Source organism: Macaca fascicularis, chromosome 10, assembly GCF_037993035.2.
Source record: "Macaca fascicularis isolate 582-1 chromosome 10, T2T-MFA8v1.1".
Taxonomy (NCBI): Eukaryota; Metazoa; Chordata; class Mammalia; order Primates; family Cercopithecidae; genus Macaca; species Macaca fascicularis.
In genome coordinates, this window is record NC_088384.1 from 108,164,627 (window position 1) to 108,183,786 (window position 19,160).

The 19,160-nt window shown below is 45.1% G+C and overlaps 1 protein-coding gene across 5 annotated transcripts in view; it reads right to left on the minus strand.

The window, feature by feature from the left end:
• Positions 1-1,383: 1,383 nt before the first annotated feature.
• ZFP64 (ZFP64 zinc finger protein) overlaps positions 1,384-19,160 on the minus strand; it is a 114,308-nt gene continuing 96,531 nt past the window's right edge. For all 5 annotated transcript variants that reach the window (XM_074005566.1, XM_074005568.1, XM_045363141.3 and 2 more), the window contains one exon: positions 1,384-17,927. In XM_074005566.1, the coding sequence (XP_073861667.1) occupies positions 17,218-17,927 (710 nt within the window). In that variant the 3' untranslated portion in view covers positions 1,384-17,217. The remainder of the gene's footprint in view (positions 17,928-19,160) is intronic.

Consider the following 19,160-nt stretch of genomic DNA (forward strand, 5'->3'; position numbering starts at 1 on the left):
GATCACAGTACTGAAGGTTTTGTTCTCTTGGTGTCAGTTTTTTAGTTAGATTGCAAAGAATCCCGTTCTACAGATATAAGAACAGTAATTTTGGGTGCCAGGATTCGGTATTTGAAAAAACAAAATTGACAAGCCACATGTAATCTTTATATCCTCTTATGCCCTTATTGGATTATTCATATCACACATTTTCAGCTATTCTTAAACTACTTTGCAGCAGTGCTGAATCTTTTCCCAAATAAGGAAACGAGGTTACAGAAATAAGGGTACAATGAGTAGCCTTTTATAGATACTACCTGGGACTGGCACGGTGGTTCATGCCTATAATCCCAGCATTTTGGGAGGCCAAGGTGGGCAGATCACCTGAGGTCGGGAGTTCAAGACCAGCCTGACCAACATGGAGAAACCCCATCTCTACTAAAGAAAAATACAAAATTAGCCGGGCATGGTGGCGGGCGCCTGTAATCCCAGCTACTTGGGAGGCTGAGGCAGGAGAATCGCTTGAACCCGGGAGGCGGAGATTGAGGTGAGCCAAGATTGTGCCATTGCACTCCAGCCTGGGCAACAAGAGCAAAACTCCGTCTCAAAAAAAAAAAAAAAAAAAAAAAAATAGACTGCCTGTGCATTTCTCCTTCATTTTAAATATGTCAAGTTTTAAGGGATCTCTGGGGGAAGATTTCCTCAGCGCCCGCCCTCGCCCCTCCCCAAGGCGGCTCCCATTCATTTTCTGACATAAGGAGCTTTGTCAACCGCTGCGCATTTCCAATTTTCAGGTTGCCCTCAGAGTTACTGAAAATCCGGCAAAGCTGTCCATTTATTTTATTGTGGCGCCCACTCCATTGGCTTTCCTTGATCACTGCTTTGTCCGGCGATCAAGATTTACATTTAAATATAGGAATAGAAACAGACTTTGAGGCTATTAGCAATGAAAGATAATCAATTGGAAATGGTTCCCTGCTGGGCAATTTTCAAGCAGAGTCATCACCAAAAACCAATTGTGCTGGCAGCTTTTGGCCGTTGTGAACATCACCGTCCAATTAGAATTACAGCCCTTGGCGAGTCCCGTGATTCATACACAATTGATATTGAATATTGATTCAGCAAAGCAAGGCCTATGGGATAAATTCCCAACATTTGGGGAACAAAAAGATTTTAAATAATTTCTGTTTTTGCTGATTACTACAATGGTTATGTACAAAAATGGTGAAACTTCAAATGATTTTATGCTTATAGCACTTACGTTGTCTGATTAAGGGGTTGGTAGATTTTATATATGTATGTTGACACCTGGTCATTAGAACACTCATGATCCTTGATATTTTTGGTATGCTTTTATTTAATATACTATATATCACCTAAACAATGCAAAAATATGATCTCATATGGATTTTCAAAAATTCTTTACTAATGTCATTGAGTTATTAATGCTATAACAATAATCAGCTTATCTAAATTAGCACAGTACTTAACAAAAGAATATGCATTTTGGAAAACGGGACAGTCACCATTTTGGCCTTTCACCATTGCTGAGGGTAAACCACTATAGTCCTTGTGGAAAACAATTTGGCAATGTTTAGCAAAAGCCTTAAAAATGTTCATAACGTTTAACCCATTAATTCAATTTCTGGGAATCTATCTGAAGAAAATAACCCTATATACGGAAAGAGCTTGAAGCATTAAGATGATAAACACAACATTATTTTTAATTACACAAATGCAGGATGAGGTGGCACACACAGTCCTGGCTATGGAGTAGGCTGAGGTGGGAGAATCGCTTGAGCCCAGGAGTTCTAGGCTGCAGTGAGCTACGATTGCACCGGTGGATACCCACTGCACTCCAACCTGGGCAACACAGCAAGACCTACCTCTTAAAAAAAATGAGAAGAAAACCAAATGCCTACCAAGAGAGTAATGGTCAAGTAACATGTTTTTAAGTCATATATAATAATATGAAGAAATGCCATATTAGTTTTCAAAGAAGGAAAAGAAAACGTTCACATTGTACACACATTAACATATACCATACAATGATGTAAAAACATAATAGAGCAAAAGGCTAATAGAGCAAAATGTTAGCAGTAGTGGCCTATAGATTTGGGACTAGATTATATAGGTAATTCTACTTTCCCATATTATTTTGTATTTTCCAACATTTCTGTATAATACATGAATTTAATGCATATAATGAAAATGAGTGACTTATAATATTTTCTTTTCTTATGAAAATACCAATAATACATTAGGGTACTGTCTCCCAATACAATATTAATACTTTTTTTTTTTTTTTTTTTGAGATGGAGTCTGGCTCATCGCCCAGGCTAGAGTGCAGTGGCGCGATCTCGGCTCACTGCAAGCTCCACCTCCCGGGTTCACGCCATTCTCCTGCCTCAGCCTCCCGAGTAGCTGGGACTACAGGCCCCGCCACCACGCCCGGCTGATTTTTGGTATTTTTAGTAGAGACGGGGTTTCACCGTGTTAGCCAGGATGGTCTCGATCTCCTGACCTCGTGATCCGCCTGTCTCGGCCTCCTAAAGTGCTGGGCTTACAGGCGTGAGCCACCGCGCCCGGCCCAGGAAGGCAGTTTGTTCTCCAGACTCACATCTAGAAAGGACAGATTACATGCAATTCACAAATTGCATTATAAAAAGCTCTTTTCGGTTTGTCACCCTAGTACTTTCCAGAGAGTGGCAGAAAACCAAGTTAAAAATATTCAGGCCGGGCGCGGTGGCTCATGTCTATAATCCCAGCACTTTGGGAGGCTGAGGTGGGTGGATCACAAGGTCAGGAGTTCAAGACCAGCCTGGCCAAGATGATGAAACCCCATCTCTACTAAAAATACAAAAATTAGCCGGGCATTGGGCGGGGGGCACTGGCTCACGCCTGTAATCCCAGCACTTTGAGAGGCTGAGGCGGGCGGATCACCTGAGGTCAGAAGTTCGAGACCAGCCTCTAATCAAAATACAAAATTAGCCGGGCGTGGTGGCAGGCGCCTGTAATCCAAGCTACTTGGGAGGCTGAGGCAGGAAAATCACTCGAACCCGGGAGGCGGAGGTTGCGGTGAGCAGAGATTGCGCCATTGCACTCCAGCCTAGGCGACCAGAGTGAAACTCCGTCTCAAAAAACAAGACAAAACAAAACCCCCAAAAAGGTGGTGGATTACTAGTGGGGAAATCTGGGCAAAATGTAGAAAAGATATTTCTTTATTATTCCTCACAGCTGCATGTGAATCTACAATGATCTCCATGTAGACTGAGATTCAAATAAAACTATTTACAAAAACAGGTGGCAGGACAGACTTAGTCCCTGGACTGTAGTTTGCTGATCCCTGGATAAGACTATTGGGGCCAGTTTTTACTTCCCTGGGATAGGATTCTTTGTGCACACCCTTTGTGATATAAATTTGCAGGGCTCTCCCACTGCACACAAAGTATATTTCCCCACCCTCTGATGCTGGACTTGCTCTAGGTAGTGGAACATTGGTAGACATGATGCAAAGAGGGGCTCTACCCTGTTTTGTGAGTTTGCTTGCCCTCTTGCACTCCTGTGATCTGCCATGAGAAAATCAGTCATTGTTGACCCAGGGAGAATGTAGGGATCCAGGGAATAGAACTGAATCCAATCTAAATCTGAAGCCATGCCCAGTTACCCAGAAGCCTAGAACAGAGCTGCCCTGTTCAATCATGAGCCAGAAAAATAAGCACTTGCTGTAAGGCCCTGGGCTTTTGGGGGTGATTTGTTATGGGGCATTATCTTAGCAATAACTGACTAATACACCATCCAGCATTCTTGGCCAACAAGCAATAGATGTTGCTTTGCACAGCTGGGGTGACCTCTGTCAGGGTATGTGTTTTGTTCACTATAGTCTCCATTTTCCAGATGAAGGACTATTGATTTGCAGCAAATAGTCGAATAAAACAAATGTGGAATTATTTTAATAGTCAACCATGCCCACTGGATATAAAAATGCAAGTTTTGGCCAGGCACCGTGGCTCACGCCTGTAATCCCAACACTTGGGAGGCTGAGACGGGTGGATCACCTGAGGTCTGGAGTTCGAGACCAGCTTGGCCAACATGGTGAAACTCCATCTCTACAAAAATTAGCTGGGCATGGTGGTGGGTGCCTGTAATTCCAGCTACTTGGGAGGCTGAGGCAGGACAATTGCTTGAACCCAGGAGGCAGAAGTTGCAGTGAGCCGAGATTGTGCCATTGTACTCCAGCCTGGGCAACAAGAGTGAAACTCCATCTCAAAAAAAAAAAAAAAAAAAAGTTTTATTGCTAGAGGAGGAAGAGGAGGAGGAAAAGGTCAGGGGGATGTGTGCTGTTTTAGTCTTGGCTTACCCAAGAACAATTCTTAAATCTTGAATAATTTTAAAGAAAAGAAGAGCAGATCATCAGTCCATCCTCAGTGCACTGACCCTCAAACAATGCAGGGATTAGGGGCACCAACGGCACATATTTTGTACATGTATTACATACTGAATTCGCACAATAGTACAAGCTAGGGAAAAGAAAATGTTACTGAGAAAAGTGGGAGTGGATCATCATGCAAATCTTCATTCTCATCATCTTCACATTGAGTAGGCTGAGGAGGAGAAGGGATTGGTCTTGCTGTCTCAGGGGTGGCAGAAGAGGAAGAAAATCCACATATAACTGGACCCACATAGTTCAAACCATTTTTTTTTATTTTTATTTTTTTGGAGATAGGGTCTGTGTTGCCCAGGCCAGGGTACAATGGTACGATAACAATTCACTGCAGCCTGCAACTGCTGGCTTCACGCGATCCTCCCACCTCAACCTCCCAAGCACCTGGGACTACAGGTGTACACCACCATGCCCAGCTCATTTTTTATTTTTTTATAGAGACAGGATCTCACTCTGTTGCCCAGGCTGGTGTCAAACTCCTGGGCTCAAGTGATCCTCCTGCCTTGGCCTCCCAAGGGGCTGAGATTATAGGCATGAGCCACCATGCCAGCCAACTAAGCAGCTTTAATGAGACGGTCACAAGCAACGTGTTATGACAGACGGGAATGTGTCTCCAAGGTGACGGGCAGTGACCCTTGCAGGAACGTTGTACTGCACATCCTTCTCAGGTGGGGCCCATGTGTTGATGGAAGCAGTGAAGAGAGAGCGAGCAGAGGTGTCATTCACAAGATGGCGATGAGAAGAGTCATTGCTGCTTGGTGTGTAGGAATGAGGTAGGGTGGTTAGAGGGAGGCATCGCAAAATGCCCTGGGAGCACTACCTGCTGATGTCTGATGACTCTGCCCTTCGGGAGCCTCCTCCGTAATGTGGGTCAGCATCACTTACGTTGGAAAGTTGCTGGATGATGCTGAGGTGTTTGTGACACTCACAGCAACACCTGGCACTGGTAGCTCCTGTAATTGTTAATTTGTCAGCTAACACAAAAACAGCCACGACGACAAATTTTAAATCACAACTTTTGGCTGGGCACGGTGGCTCACGCCTGTAATCCCAGCACTTTGGAAGGCCAAGGCGGGCAGATCACTGGAGGTCAGGAGTTCAAGACCAGCCTGGCCAACATGGTGAAACTCTGTCTCTACCAAAAATACAAAAATTAACCAGGCGTGGTGGCATGTGCCTGTAATCCTAGCTACTTTGGAGGCCAAGGCACGAGAATCGTTTGAACCCGGGAGGCGAAGGTTGCAGTGAGCTAAGATTGCACCACTGCACTCCAGCCTGGGTGATAGAGTGAGACTTTACCTCAAAAAAGCCCCACGAACTTTTACAAATACACCAAGACACTATTAATGATGACTGCTTTTTGGGAGGTAAAATCAGGGATAGTGAAAAGAGATGTTTCCCTATACATCCCCAGGTATTGCTTGACAAAAAAAAAAAAAAAAAAAAAAAAAAAAAGCACATTATTTTAAAAGACAAAATGTTTTAAGGATGTAGGAGTTTTTATAAATGGCTTTCCTGGCCAGGCCTGGTGGCTCACACCTATAATCACACCACTTTGGGAGGCCAAGGCGGGCGGATCACTTGAGGTTAGGAGTTCAAGACCAGCCTGGCCAACATGGTGAAACCCTGTCTCTAGTAAAAATACAAAAATTAACCTGGCATGGTGGCGCATGCCTGTAGTCCCAGCTACTTGGGAGGCTGAGGCAGGAGAATCACTTGAACTTGGGAGGTGAAGGTTGTAGCGAGCCGAGATTGTGCCACTGCACTCTAGCTTGGGTGACAGAGTAAGACTCCATATCAAAAAATAAATTAAATAAATAAATGGCTTTCCTATTTAGAAAAGATGTGTTTAGTTTTGTAGTGGGATGAACATTTGATATATGTAAATTTACTTCATATCATTTATATATATTCTTGAGAAACACTACAGTCTCTAAATATACCCACAACTAGATGACAAAGGCCTTTGTATTTGAGCTTAATATAAACCAATATTTGGGAACAGCATATATCAGAAAAAAAAATCACAAATACTGTGTTCATGTCAAAAACAATCTGAGAAATAAGAGCAGTTTAATTCTCATGTTTATTGCCGCACTATTCACAACGCAAAGGTAAAATCAACCTCAGTGTCCATCAACAGACAAACGGATAAAAATGTGGTACATATATAGATGGAATACTATTTGGCCATAAAAAGAATAAAATCCTGTTATTCACAGCAACATGGGTGGAACTGGAGGTCACTGTGTTAAGTGAAATAAGCTAGGCACAGAAAAACAAATACGCATGTTCTTGCTTGTATATGAGAGAGAAAAAAAAAAAAGTTCATCTCATGGAGAGTAGATTGACAGATACCAGAGGCTGGGAAGGGCCTGTGGGTGTTGGGGTAGAGGGTGGTGAACAGAGGTTGATCAATGGATACAAACATACAGTTAGAAGGAATAAGTTCCAATGTTCAATAGCAGAGTAGGTTGACTATAGCTACTAAAATGTATTGTGTATTTCATGGCCTTTTTTTTTTTTTTTTTTTTTGAGACGGAGTTTTGCTCTTTTACCCAGGTTGGAATGCACTGACATGATCTCAGCTCACTGCAACCTCCGCCTCCCGGGTTCAAGCGATTCTCCTGCCTCAGCCTCCCGAGTAGCTGGGATTACAGGCAACTGCAACCATGCCCAGCTAATTTTTGTATTTTTAGTAGAGATAGGGTTTCGCCACGTTGGCCAGGCTGGTCTCGAACTCCTGATCTCGTGATTTGCCCACCTTGGACTCCCAAAAAGATGGGATTACAGGCATGAGCCACCGTACCCGACCTGTATTGTGTATTTCAAAGCAGCTAAAAGAGAGGACTTAAAATGTCCCCAACACATAGAAATGATAAATACTTGGCCAGGTGCAGTGGTTCATGCCTGTAATCCCAGCACTTTGGGAGGCCAAGGCGGGTGGATCACCTGAGGTCTGGAGTTTGAGACCAGCCTAGTCAACATGGCGAAACTCCATCTCTACCAAAAATACAAAAATTAGCCAGGCATGGTGGTGGGCGCCTGTAATCCCAGCTACTCAGGAGGCTGAGGCAGGAGATTTGCTTGAATTGGGAGGTGGAGGTTGCAGTGAGCAGAGATCGTGCCACTGCACTCCAGCCTGGGCAACACAGTGAGCCCGTCTCCAAAAAGAAAAAATGAATACTCGAGGCGATAGACACCTCAAATACATTGACTAGATCATGACACATTCGACGCATGTAACAAAATATCACGTGTATCCTATAATCACAAATATCATGTATTAATAAAAAAAATTTTTAAAGCAATAGTTTAAAATTCAATACCATATTTCATAAGCTGCTCTGACCGGCTAGAGCAGGAGTTAGGAAATTATGGCCTATGGATCAACAATAGCCAATAACCTCCTAGTTAAATTGAAATTTTTGAGATAATTGTAGATTCATGTGCAGTTGTAAGAAGTAATACAGAAAAAGCCCTTGTATGCTTGGCCCAGTTTCTCCAGCGGTAATCCACCTCTTTTAGGTAATCTACCACCATGAGCTAAGAACGGTTTTTGAATTTTTTTTCTTTTTGGAAACAGGGTTTTTCTGTGTTGCCCAACCTGGTATACAGTGGTGCAGTTATGGCTCTGGGCTAGGATTAGTGAAGAAAAGAGTATCTAGAATAAAAATTATTCTTTCAAAGGTTAAAAATTCTAAGTGACATCTGCACCATTCTCTTAAACATTGATATAAAAACTGTTTTCTTGCAACCAGGGACAAATGGAAAACTGAAGTACAGTTAATATTTGGTTTTTCTCAAAATCCAGGGTTGTCTATGCATTCATTCATTCATTCATGAAAAGTTCTGTCGCCCAGGCTGTAGTGCAGTGGTGGGATCACATAGATCATAGCAGCCTCCATCTCCTGGGCTCAAGCCATCCTCCTGCCTCAGCCTCCCGAGTAGCTGTGACTACAGATGCATGCCACTGTACCTGGCTAATTTTTAAAGTTTTTTGTAGGGACGGGGTCTACCCTATGTTGCCCAGGCTAGTCTCAAACTCCTGGCCTCAAGCAATCCTCATATCTTGGCCTCCCAAAGCACTGGGATTACAGGCATGAGCCACTGCTCCCGGCCACGTCCATGCCTTTTAAAAGAACTATACACAGAGAATCAATTTCTCTTAAAGAGATAGTTTATCAAAAGGATGCTCAAAGCTAACAAGTACAGATGACACTGGGCTGGGTACTAGAATTAAGTTATTCATGTGCTGCCCCTCCCAGCTATGGGATAAAAATCCTGCCCTTGGCATTAGGATGAAATCATTCTTTTGTGACCTTTCAAGAAATATATATCGCACAGCGTGAGAAACAGCACTAGTGCAATGCCTTTAGAATTTTGGGACTGACAAATGTACATTTGTTTTCTGTATGCCTAAGTCCCTCAAACTAACACATGGAGATTGAACCATCTTAAGAGCAGTTTATGGGAAAAAGACTAATAGAGAGGTATTACAAAGAGCCCTGTTTGGAGAATCCTTCCCAAATGCAAGGGTTTTTATTTTTTATAGAGATGAGGTCCCACCATGTTGCCCAGGCTGGTCTCGAACTCCTGAGCTCAAGGGATCCTCTCACCTCGGCTTCCCAAAGTGCTGGGATTACAGGCATGAGGCACTGTACCTGGCCCGAAGGGTTTTGTTTTGTTTATGTGGGGGGAATAAGTATTCAAATGCTGGTTCTACTTGTTCTGGTTAAGATGGAAGCAATTGCAAGTCAAAATTTTACCAAGAAAACTGGATCCCAGAAACTCCTTTAACATCAGACTTTTTTTTTTGAGACAGAGCCTTGCTCTGTCATCTAGGCTGGAGTGCAGTGGTGTGATCTCAGCTCACTGCAACCTCCGCCTCCTTGGTTCAAGCAATTCTCATGCCTCAGCCTCCTGAGTAGCAGGGATTATAGGCACATGCCATTACACCCGGCTAATTTTTGTATTTTTAGGAGAGACAGGGTTTCACCATGTTGGCCAGGCTGGTCTCGAACTCCTGGCCTCAAATGATCTGTCCTCCTCGGCCTCCCAAAGTACTGGGGTTATAGGTGTGAGTCACTGTGCCCAGCCTTAACATCAGAGATCTAACGTGAGGTCAGGGGGACAGTGTATGGAATTTTACAAGTCCAGGAACTTGTGTGTGAAAATCTTTTATTTTTAAAAATTTTGTGTAGAGGCAGGGTCTTACTCTGTTGCCTAGGCTGGTCTCAAACTCCTGGCCTTCAGTCATCTGCCCACCTTGGCCTCCCAAAGTACTTTGATTACAGGCATGAGCCACTGCACCTGGCCAGAAAATGAATCTTTAGTTTCACTAGCCTCTGAATGAAATCCAGTATTTCTGCCAATTTTGGATGTAGGCACCAAATCACAGTAGCATTAGCCAACCTGTGCTTTAGTCAACAAAACAAATTGGATATTTTCATATAACATCATGGCCATTGTAGATTGCTAGTTCAAAATAAAAGTAGTTACTAGATCTGCTGCCTGAGCTTGTGTTTAATGTTAATAAAAACACACCTAACAATTTAAAAAATATTTTGATAACTATTTTAATGGCAATGGTTCCTTTTGCAAACCTATGCATTTTATTCTTTTAAACATCGCTGAGCAGATTCACGGATTTCATCGAATTGCCAAAGGGGTCCATGACTCAGAATGAGCTGAGTCTTAAAGCAGGTCTCCTAAGCAAGGGGCATGGGGTATTGAAAGGGGATCCACCTCAGAGACCCAAGACATGGGTTCTAATCCTGACAAGCTGCTTGACCTCAGACAGGCTTCTGTCTCTCATGCCTTCACTTGCATCTCTATTGAAATAAAATTGGGCCAGGTGCAGTGGCTCACAGCTGTAAAAAGCACTTTGGGAGGCCAAGTGGGGAGGAGAGCTTGAGGCTAGGAGTTGAGACCAGCCTGGGCAACAAAGCAAGATCCCATCTCTACAAAAAAAAAAAAAAAAAAAAAAAAAAAAAAAGCATCTGAAGCAGCCTGTGGGGAGTAAACGAGATGCAATCGTGAGTGTCTCCTAAGAGTAGCTTCTCAAGCTCAAGTGGCCAGTGAAACTCACATAAATAATCCATGTTTGGTTACCAGAGATCAGCATTTGAGCAAAATTTATAATTTTGTAACCTATGTTGGGGGAATGCAACGTTGGTCATTCCCGCAACACTTTCCCCAGCACACAGGCAGCCCAGGGACATTTTTCCAACCTAATGATACTCACATTTGAAATCTTTTCCCATCCTACTATAGACCTCATCATTCTTGCAAAAAAGACTTTGTTCTATCTCAACACTTAGAACTCATGATTCTGTTCCTGAGCTGCCCACCTCTGCCAGTGGGAGACGCCCTAGACTAAGGTGAGAGGTTAAGGAAGCTAGTGGAAGGCTGGGCATGGTGGCTCACACCTCTAATCCCAGCACTTTGGGAGGCCGAAGCGGGCGGATCACTTGAGGTCAGGAGTTCAAGACCAGCCTGGGCAACATGGTGAAACCGTCTCTACTGAAAATACAAAAATTAGCCAGGCGTGGTGACATGTGCCTGTAATCCCAGCTACTCGGGAGGCTGAGGTGGGATAATTGCTTGAACCTGGGAGGCAGAGGCTGCAGTGAGTATCACTGCACTCCAGCCTGGGTGACAGAGCAAGACTCTGCCTCAAAAAAAAAAAAAAAAAAAAAAAAAAAAAAAAAAAAAGAAGAAGCTAGTGGAGAAAGACTACAGGTGCCCGGGTCCAGCACAGCAGGTTAGACTCCCCTGTACCAGCTGCATGACGCTGAGTGAGTTAATGTCTCTGAAGATCAATTTGCCTCGCAAAGATGAAGGCAAATACTTTCCATTGTGAGGTCCCATCAAAATCATGAAGCGGACACTAGTGAATGTTAGTGGGCGCCAGGGCTTGTTCCTCCCATCCAGAGACCTGGATGGTCACCCCTATCCAGGAGTCTTGATTTCAATGGTCAAAGGGCCTTCCCACAGCTTATTAGTGATGCAGACAGGCTTAGGTATGCCCTTGTCTTCAGAAAACTGGCTATGTTATTTGCAAGGCTCCATGCAAAACATTTTCAAAATTGTTATTCAAAAAATTAAGCAATTTCCAGTTGGTGACAGAACATGCAACCGCACAGGGGGCCTCCTGACTATGGGGCCCTTTGTGACAGCACAGCCCGTGAACACGGTCCATCTCCAACTCGTGCGACTCTTCCCCACCCTGGTTCCACACTACAATCACCTGCAGAACTTTAGAAAGTAGAGATGCCCTCGCAGCTCCCCCCGAGAGATTTCAAACACCAAAGAGGCTCCCAGGGGATCGCAGCAGGCAGGCGCGGTTGAGTGCTACTGGAGTAGAGCCTTAGGATGCCTTGGAAGACTGTCATGGCCCAACATCCACAAGCAGCAGGCAAAACTGTCCCCATAAAGCCCCGATAAGACAACTGCTTGCGAACGGAACACCTCAGGGTCTTTAGGACCCATATCACGTGCTTAATACCTCCAACCCCATGAGCCTGCCTTACCGTGCAGAGAGCAGAGGATGCTCATGGGTTCAGCATCTCCCCTTCCAGGTTTTAACCGGCACAGCCCACTCCAGAGGAACCTGCTTCCCCGCGTCCTTTGTAGAGCTATGGTGTGTGACTAGGTGGGGAGGCAAGCAGCAGCTTATGTGTGACTTTCCAGCAGTGTTAAGGACACGACCTGCTGTCCTGGTTGGAGCTTAAGGTGTCATCTGGGACTATGTGTTAAAGATGTGTGTGGTGGGGGGCATGGGAAGATACAAGTCATGATCCCTGCTGATCATAAGGCCACAGTACCTAGATCTTGGTTATTCCTCCTCCCCCTACAAAAGAAAAAAAGCAAGCAGGGCTCAGGCAGTGGGGGAGACAGAGGGAGCCAACTTCTCTTAAGTCAGTAGATTGTATCATTAGGCCAAATGCCAGGCACGACCCATTTTACAGAAGAGCAAACAGACTCACGTGACATCCCTCTAGCTGAACGAGGCAGGGATTCCCCATCTTCAACTGCATTAGCTTATAACTAAAAAAAAAAAGGTGGCTTCTCAGAGTAGAAGGATGGTTGCCAGGAGTTGGGGGAAATGGGGAGATGTTGATCAAAGGGCACAATCTTTGTCATGACATGAACAAATTTTGGGTTGTAAGGCACAGCATGGGTTGTGGTGGCTGTGTTGATCTGTGGTAGTCATTACACAATGCTTAGGTATTTCCAATCAACATATTATAGACACTGAATATACACAGTCTTTGTCAGTTAAATATTTAAAAGAGGCAGCTTTTGGCCAGGCGCGGTGGCTCATGCCTATAATCCCAGCACTTTGGGAGGCCGAGGCAGGTGGATCACAACGTCAGGAGTTCGAGACCAGCCTGGCCAACATAGTGAAACCTCGTCTCTACTAAAAATACAAAAAATTAGCAGGTCATGGTGGCAGGCATATGTAATTCCAGCTACTCAGGAGGCTGAGGTAGGAGAATCGCTTGAACCCAGGAGGCGGAGGTTGCAGTAAGCCGAGATGGCACCATTGGACTCCAGCCTGGGTGACAAGCGTGAAACTCCATCTCAAGGAAAAAAAAGAGACTTCTAGGAAGTCACAACCCTAACCCAATTTATTACTGAGTCAAATTGTTATGTTTTAGGAAGTTTCTTCCCCTTATCCTTCAGTTTCTGCATTTAAACGAGGGACAGGGGCTTGGTGGGGTGGGAGAGGCCATGGCCTCAGGCACACATTTAAGGTGGTATCCCAGATCTCAACTGATAAATACCATAATGCAACTTTTAAAAAACCAAAATGAATGCAAAAGAAACCTACAATGAACAGGATGTCAGAACTCTAATCACGGGATCCAACTCTGCTTGCACAGCCCTGACTTGCCCTAATCCCAGGCCAACTTTCCACAAAACTACGAAAACAAAGCAGACGACCTGTGAGGCCACCATTTGCCAATCGGCATTAAGATATTTTTTGGCGACTGAGTTCTCAGCACTCCCTTAAGTCTCATGTCCCAGGCGAGTGCCTCACCCTACAGAAAAACACCTGCAGACAGTTAAAAAGTTCTTACTGCAGTGCCTGGCTGAGTCATGATGGCAACCTGAATTGAGGCTCATCTGCTTTCTTAGAAGAGGTTAAATACAGGGAGACAAATAAGCTATTTGTGCTCTGTAGTGTCTAGAAGGCAGCAAGAAACCTTAAGCAGAGTGGCAGGAGATCGCCTTGATTTCTGCTCTTCAATGGGGATTTTACAAGCTGATCTGAGTAAAAATCAAAAGGATCCAGTTTTCCCCAATACCTGACGGGAAACTCATCTGTCTGTGGCATGAAGCAACACCTTCCTTAAAGTGGCCCCATGAAATTTTTTTAAAGATGGAGTCGTATTGCTACCCAGGCTGGACTTGAACCCTTGGGCTCAAATACTTCTTCCCAGCTCAGTCTCTCAAGTAGCTGGGACCACAGACACTCATTACTGATGCTGGCACAATTTCATGTTAACATTTCTCCCTTGCCTTTTTTTTTTTTTTTTTTTTTTTGAGACGGAGTCTCACGCTGTTGCCCAGGCTGGAGTGCAGTGGCGCGATCTCGGCTCACTGCAAGCTCCGCCTCCTGGGTTCACGCCATTCTCCTGCCTCAGCCTCCTGAGTAGCTGGGACTACAGGCGCCCGCCACCGCGCCCGGCTAATTTTTTGTATTTTTAGTAGAGACGGGGTTTCACTGTGGTCTCGATCTCCTGACCTTGTGATCCGCCCACCTCGGCCTCCCAAAGTGCTGGGATTACAGGCTTGAGCCACTGCGCCCGGCCTCTCCCTTGCCTTTTATCCAAGGCCAATCATCCTGTTGCTTGTACTCAGGGGTTAACAGACTGGCCTTCCAAATCATGTCCTTTTTATAAATAAAGTTTTATTGGCCCAGAGCCAAACCTATTTCCTTCCCTATTCTCTGTAGCTGCATTACAGTGGCTGAGTTGGAGCCTCTGTGCTATAACAGGAGGGGCAACAGAGCTGATGACAAGTAGGACCAGCAAAGCTCAAAACATTTACTATGGCCGGGCGCGGTGGATCAAGCCTGTAATCCCAGTACTTTGGGAGGCCGAGACGGGCAGATCACGAGGTCAAGAGATCGAGACCATCCTGGCTAACATGGTGAAACCCGGTCTCTACTAAAAAATACAAAAAAAAAACAAAACTAGCTGGGCGAGGTGGCGGGCACCTGTAGTCCCAGCTACTCAGGAGGCTGAGGCAGGAGAATGGCATAAACCCAGGAGGCGGAGCTTGCAGTGAGCCGAGATCTGGTCACTGCACTTCAGCCTGGGCCACAGAGCGAGACTCCGTCAAAAAACAAAACAAAACAAACAAACAAACAAAAAAAACATTTACTATCTGGCCCTTAACTGGAAAAGTTTGTGGATCCCCGGGGCTCAGGTGAAGTCAAACTGCAAACACTCTGTTTCCTCTTCCAGATCCAGAGGGCTCTGCAAATGGAGGCTGGTATAAGAATTGCCATTCTGGTCTGTGCCATGTTAGCTGCTTCTTTCTATTAAGGCTGTTTTATTTGGTCATTACCTGTACATGTTAAGTCTCATTCTAGCAGGTTTAGCCAGTTCAGCCCCCACTTCTGAATGATTTAACTCCACTCACTGCCCCCTTCTAATTTCCTAGAAACGGTAAGACAAGACCACCCCTACTCCTAGAAGTTTCCTGGTCCTAGACTTCCCTCTGAGCCTACTTTTCTGAATGTTGGAATTCTTACCAGTCTCAAAAATTCTTTTCAGTTTCCCCAAGTTTTTTATAATACTCATTCAGCCTTATTCTCTTGAACTACACTCTCAGCTTTGTGCAAATCCATTTGTGTCTCTGCCAGAAAATTTGGTATCTTTTAACGTGTTTTACAAGTCACACTTGCCAGTTCAGAGCAAAGTCCTCTGCAGGAGAGTTTGCTATATTCTAGGGCCATGGGCCACATTGAGCCTGCCACCTGTTTTTGTAAAGTTTTATTGGAACACAGACATTTGTTTTTTCTTGCAATCTGTGGTTGCTTTTGCACTAAAACCACAGAGCTGAGTAGTTGCAAAAAACTTTATGGCCCCCTCATTGCCTGAAGTATTTAATACTAGGTTCATAGCTTTTTACTCACCTCTGTTTTACTGGGAATCCAAGTTTGCTGGGTGATACCAGCTTAGATATAAAACCCTTAAAGTCCATACAGCCGTTAATAACAACAACAAAAAAGCCTTCTAAAAAGGCTGATATCTTTCCTCTTTATCTAAAGAGCTACAACAAGAAGTACAAGGAACGCTTATGTGATTTCAATCTATGGGTTCCCACTTGAAATGTCAACAACCTTCTAGAACAGAAATGCAGATCAGACTCAACGACAAACAGCAGAAAGGTAACAATAGCAACTGTACAATCGCGCCAGCATTCAGTAATCACTTTTCTGATCAAAACCATTATCTCCAAAGAGACTAATTCTATCCTGGGTCTCTTTTCTTCTTACAATAGAGATTCAGCAGTAGTACACCATCACCCTGCTGGAAAACTTCAACGGAATCAGATTTACCTAAACTACCACTATTAACAAACTAGGTACCTCTATTTCACGAGTGAAATAGTCCCTTCCATACAATCTATAAAATTTTACATCCTTTTTTCCTAGTTTACCAAGAACAATGGATCCACTTAATCTGTTTCAATTCCAGAGATATTCAACTTGATGAGGGCACACAAGAATTTATATTAAAAAAGAGTATTTGGAGGAAAGATGCCAAAAGTAGAAACCAAGCAACTTTGGGTAAGTATTATATCCACTGAGATTTCATAACCTCCTAAAGATCCATCTATGAGAAGAGGTTGGATTTTCAGTAGTTTGTCAGTTCAGCAAACACTAAATGCTTTCGGTGATGAAACAGATGCTGGTGTGAGGCTGTCCCACGTATCACATATCCCAGCACCAAGCTCAGGGCCCACTGGGCCCCTGGACTTCTCTCTCCAAATAGAAGTAAACAGAATTTTGAATTCCACAACAGACAAGCACAGGCTGGGCTAGTTAGCTTGATCTTTGGCGCCACCTCCAGATCAAACTGCATTTCGTTTTACTAGAGTAGGAACTCATTGAGAAATCCAAGGTGCATTTATAATTAAGTTACTGAATGGGGTGGGGGCTGGGGATGGAGAACCTCCTACCATAACTGTCTGTGGAGGACTGCAAAATTGAGTATTCCTTACATCATGCTACCATGAGTCTGCCTTTTTTATTGTAAGACAACAGGTAAAAGAAACCACACAAACGTAAGGCAAACACTTAGAACGATCACCCAGGTTATGAAACAGACGTTTTCCAGCAACCCCAGACCCTTCATGTACACCTTCCTCACCTTAACCCTTCCCACTATAGAGATTAGTTTTAGTTTTCTATATCGTCTAACTAGTGTAATAATTCCATCAGAGATGGATCAGTTTTAAAATTGGAATTCATTACGTAAAAGCTATCCCCATGGGATAGAGCAGGGCTCGGCGGACCCCTCCTTTGAATGACCAAGTCGACTTGCTCAGATAATCCTTGGAGGGAAGAGACAAATGCGAGAAGTGTCTCCACAGCACTGTTTTGCTTTCATCACTGTCGCCCCAGCCATCGCCTCTGGAGGCCTGTGAAGTTGGAGCGGCCAGCCCCGCAAGGGGTGCCCAAAACCTGTCTCACTGGCTTCACACCTTTGGAGGGCTGGGCAACAGCACCGCTCAGAAGTTCCGACAGCTGACGACCCCCTTCGGCTGAGCTAGAGGTCTTGGCTGGGCTCTAGGGGAGCCTCCAGCTGCCCCACGGAGACCAGGGTGCTGAGCTGCCCCGACGCACCGCTTTCCGGTGGGAAGGTGACCAAGTCTGAGTTCTTGTTCTCGCTCTGGTCACTGTGCTGCTTCTTGTGGCATCTCAGCGAGTCATCCCTGACGAAGGAGGCGCCGCAGGTCTCACAGCGGAAGGCCCTCTGCGTCACGATCTTGGCCACATGTTGAGAGCTGCTCTCTCTGAGCCCTTCCTTGCCCAGAGGGGCCCAGTTCTCCGTCTTGGCCTCGTCCCTGTGCACCTTGTCGATGTGCTTGGCCAGGCTGCTGGGCCGCTTCGTGTCGAAGCTGCAGAAGTCACACTTGAAGGGACGGTCCTTACAGTGGACCCTGCTGTGCACGCGCAGCGCGGCCGCGCTGGAGCAGGAGTAGCTGCACTCTGGGCACTTCTCCGGGTGGTCGGCCTGGTGCAGCCGGCTGTGCTCCAGGAGGTCAGCGCGGTCCCGGCCCTGGAAGGCACAGTGCAGACACTTGAAGGTGTGCTTGATGCGGATGTGCGATTTGAGATTCGCCTTCATGGTGCAGCGGACGTCGCAGAACTCGCACTTGAAAGGCTTCTCCCCCGAGTGCACGATCATGTGCCTTTTCAAGTCCGAGCTGATTTTGAACTTGGCGCTACAGAGCCAGCACTGGAAGGGGGTATCCCCTAGCAATGGAAGGTGTGTTTCCATTAGAATAGGCAGGCAAAACAGACCCTCCCACCCCAACCTGCCTCAGCACACTTGGCCGCAGTGAGATGGCTGAGTTTTGTGAACTCTACCCACAACCTCCTAAGGACAACACTTGTTGTGCATATTAATGCAATCTTCACTACAATCCTATGAGTGGGTACTGTTACTCCCACTTTACAGATGGGGCAACTGAGGCTCACAGAGATCAAGTTACTTCACTTAGGTCAAACAGCAGGGATTTGGAACCCAGGCACTATGGCACTCAAGTTCATATTCTTGATGACCCCTTCAGTTTCAAATCTAAACTCCCATTTAACTTGACATCCCGGAATTGAATGTGCAAGAAGAGGTGAGATTTAAATTACAAACAACTGCTTCAAATCAAGCTAAGACCTGTGAAGATGCTTACTATAGTGTTTAATCTATATGACATCAGTTATTGAGCTTGTATTTCAAGTGAAAGCTTCTTACTTTTATAACTACACGCTGAATTTTATTTATAATATTAATGCATAATTATGGCAGCAGGGGACAAATAATAAAGAGCCATGGTCTACTCTCTAATTTAGAGTCCCATTCCCTGGAGACATTGCTAAGGGTTTCTAGTTGTTTTGAAGGTTGTTGCTTTAAACATCAGTTGAATATACACAAAGATAAGCATCTTATCCTACACACCCATCCTTTCCCTAACCTCTCCCTGCATTCTGGTGGTTGTGACTTTTACACTTTTTTTTTGTTTTTGAGACAGTCTTGCTCTGTTGCCCAGGCTGGAGTGCAGTGGTGTGATCTTGGCTCACTGCAAGCTCCACCTCCCGGGTTCATGTCATTCTCCTGCCTCAGCCTCCCGAGTAGCTGGGACTACAGGCGCCCGCCACCACACCCGGATAACTTTTTGTACTTTTTTAGTAGAGGCAGGGTTTCACCATGTTAGCCAGGATGGTCTCGATCTGCTGACCTCGTGATCTGCCTGCCTCGGCCTCCCAAAGCGCCAGGATTACAGGCGCCTGCCAGCACACCCAGCTAATTTTTTTGTATTTTTAGTAGAGACAAGATTTCACCATGTTAGCCAGGATGGTCTCGATCTCCTGACCTCGTGATCCGCCCACCTCAGCCTCCCAAAGTTCTGGGATTACAGGCGTGAGCCATTGCGCCCGGCCGACTTTTGCGCTTTTAGCTGAGTAGTAGCCTCACATCTTAGTCCATCAGCT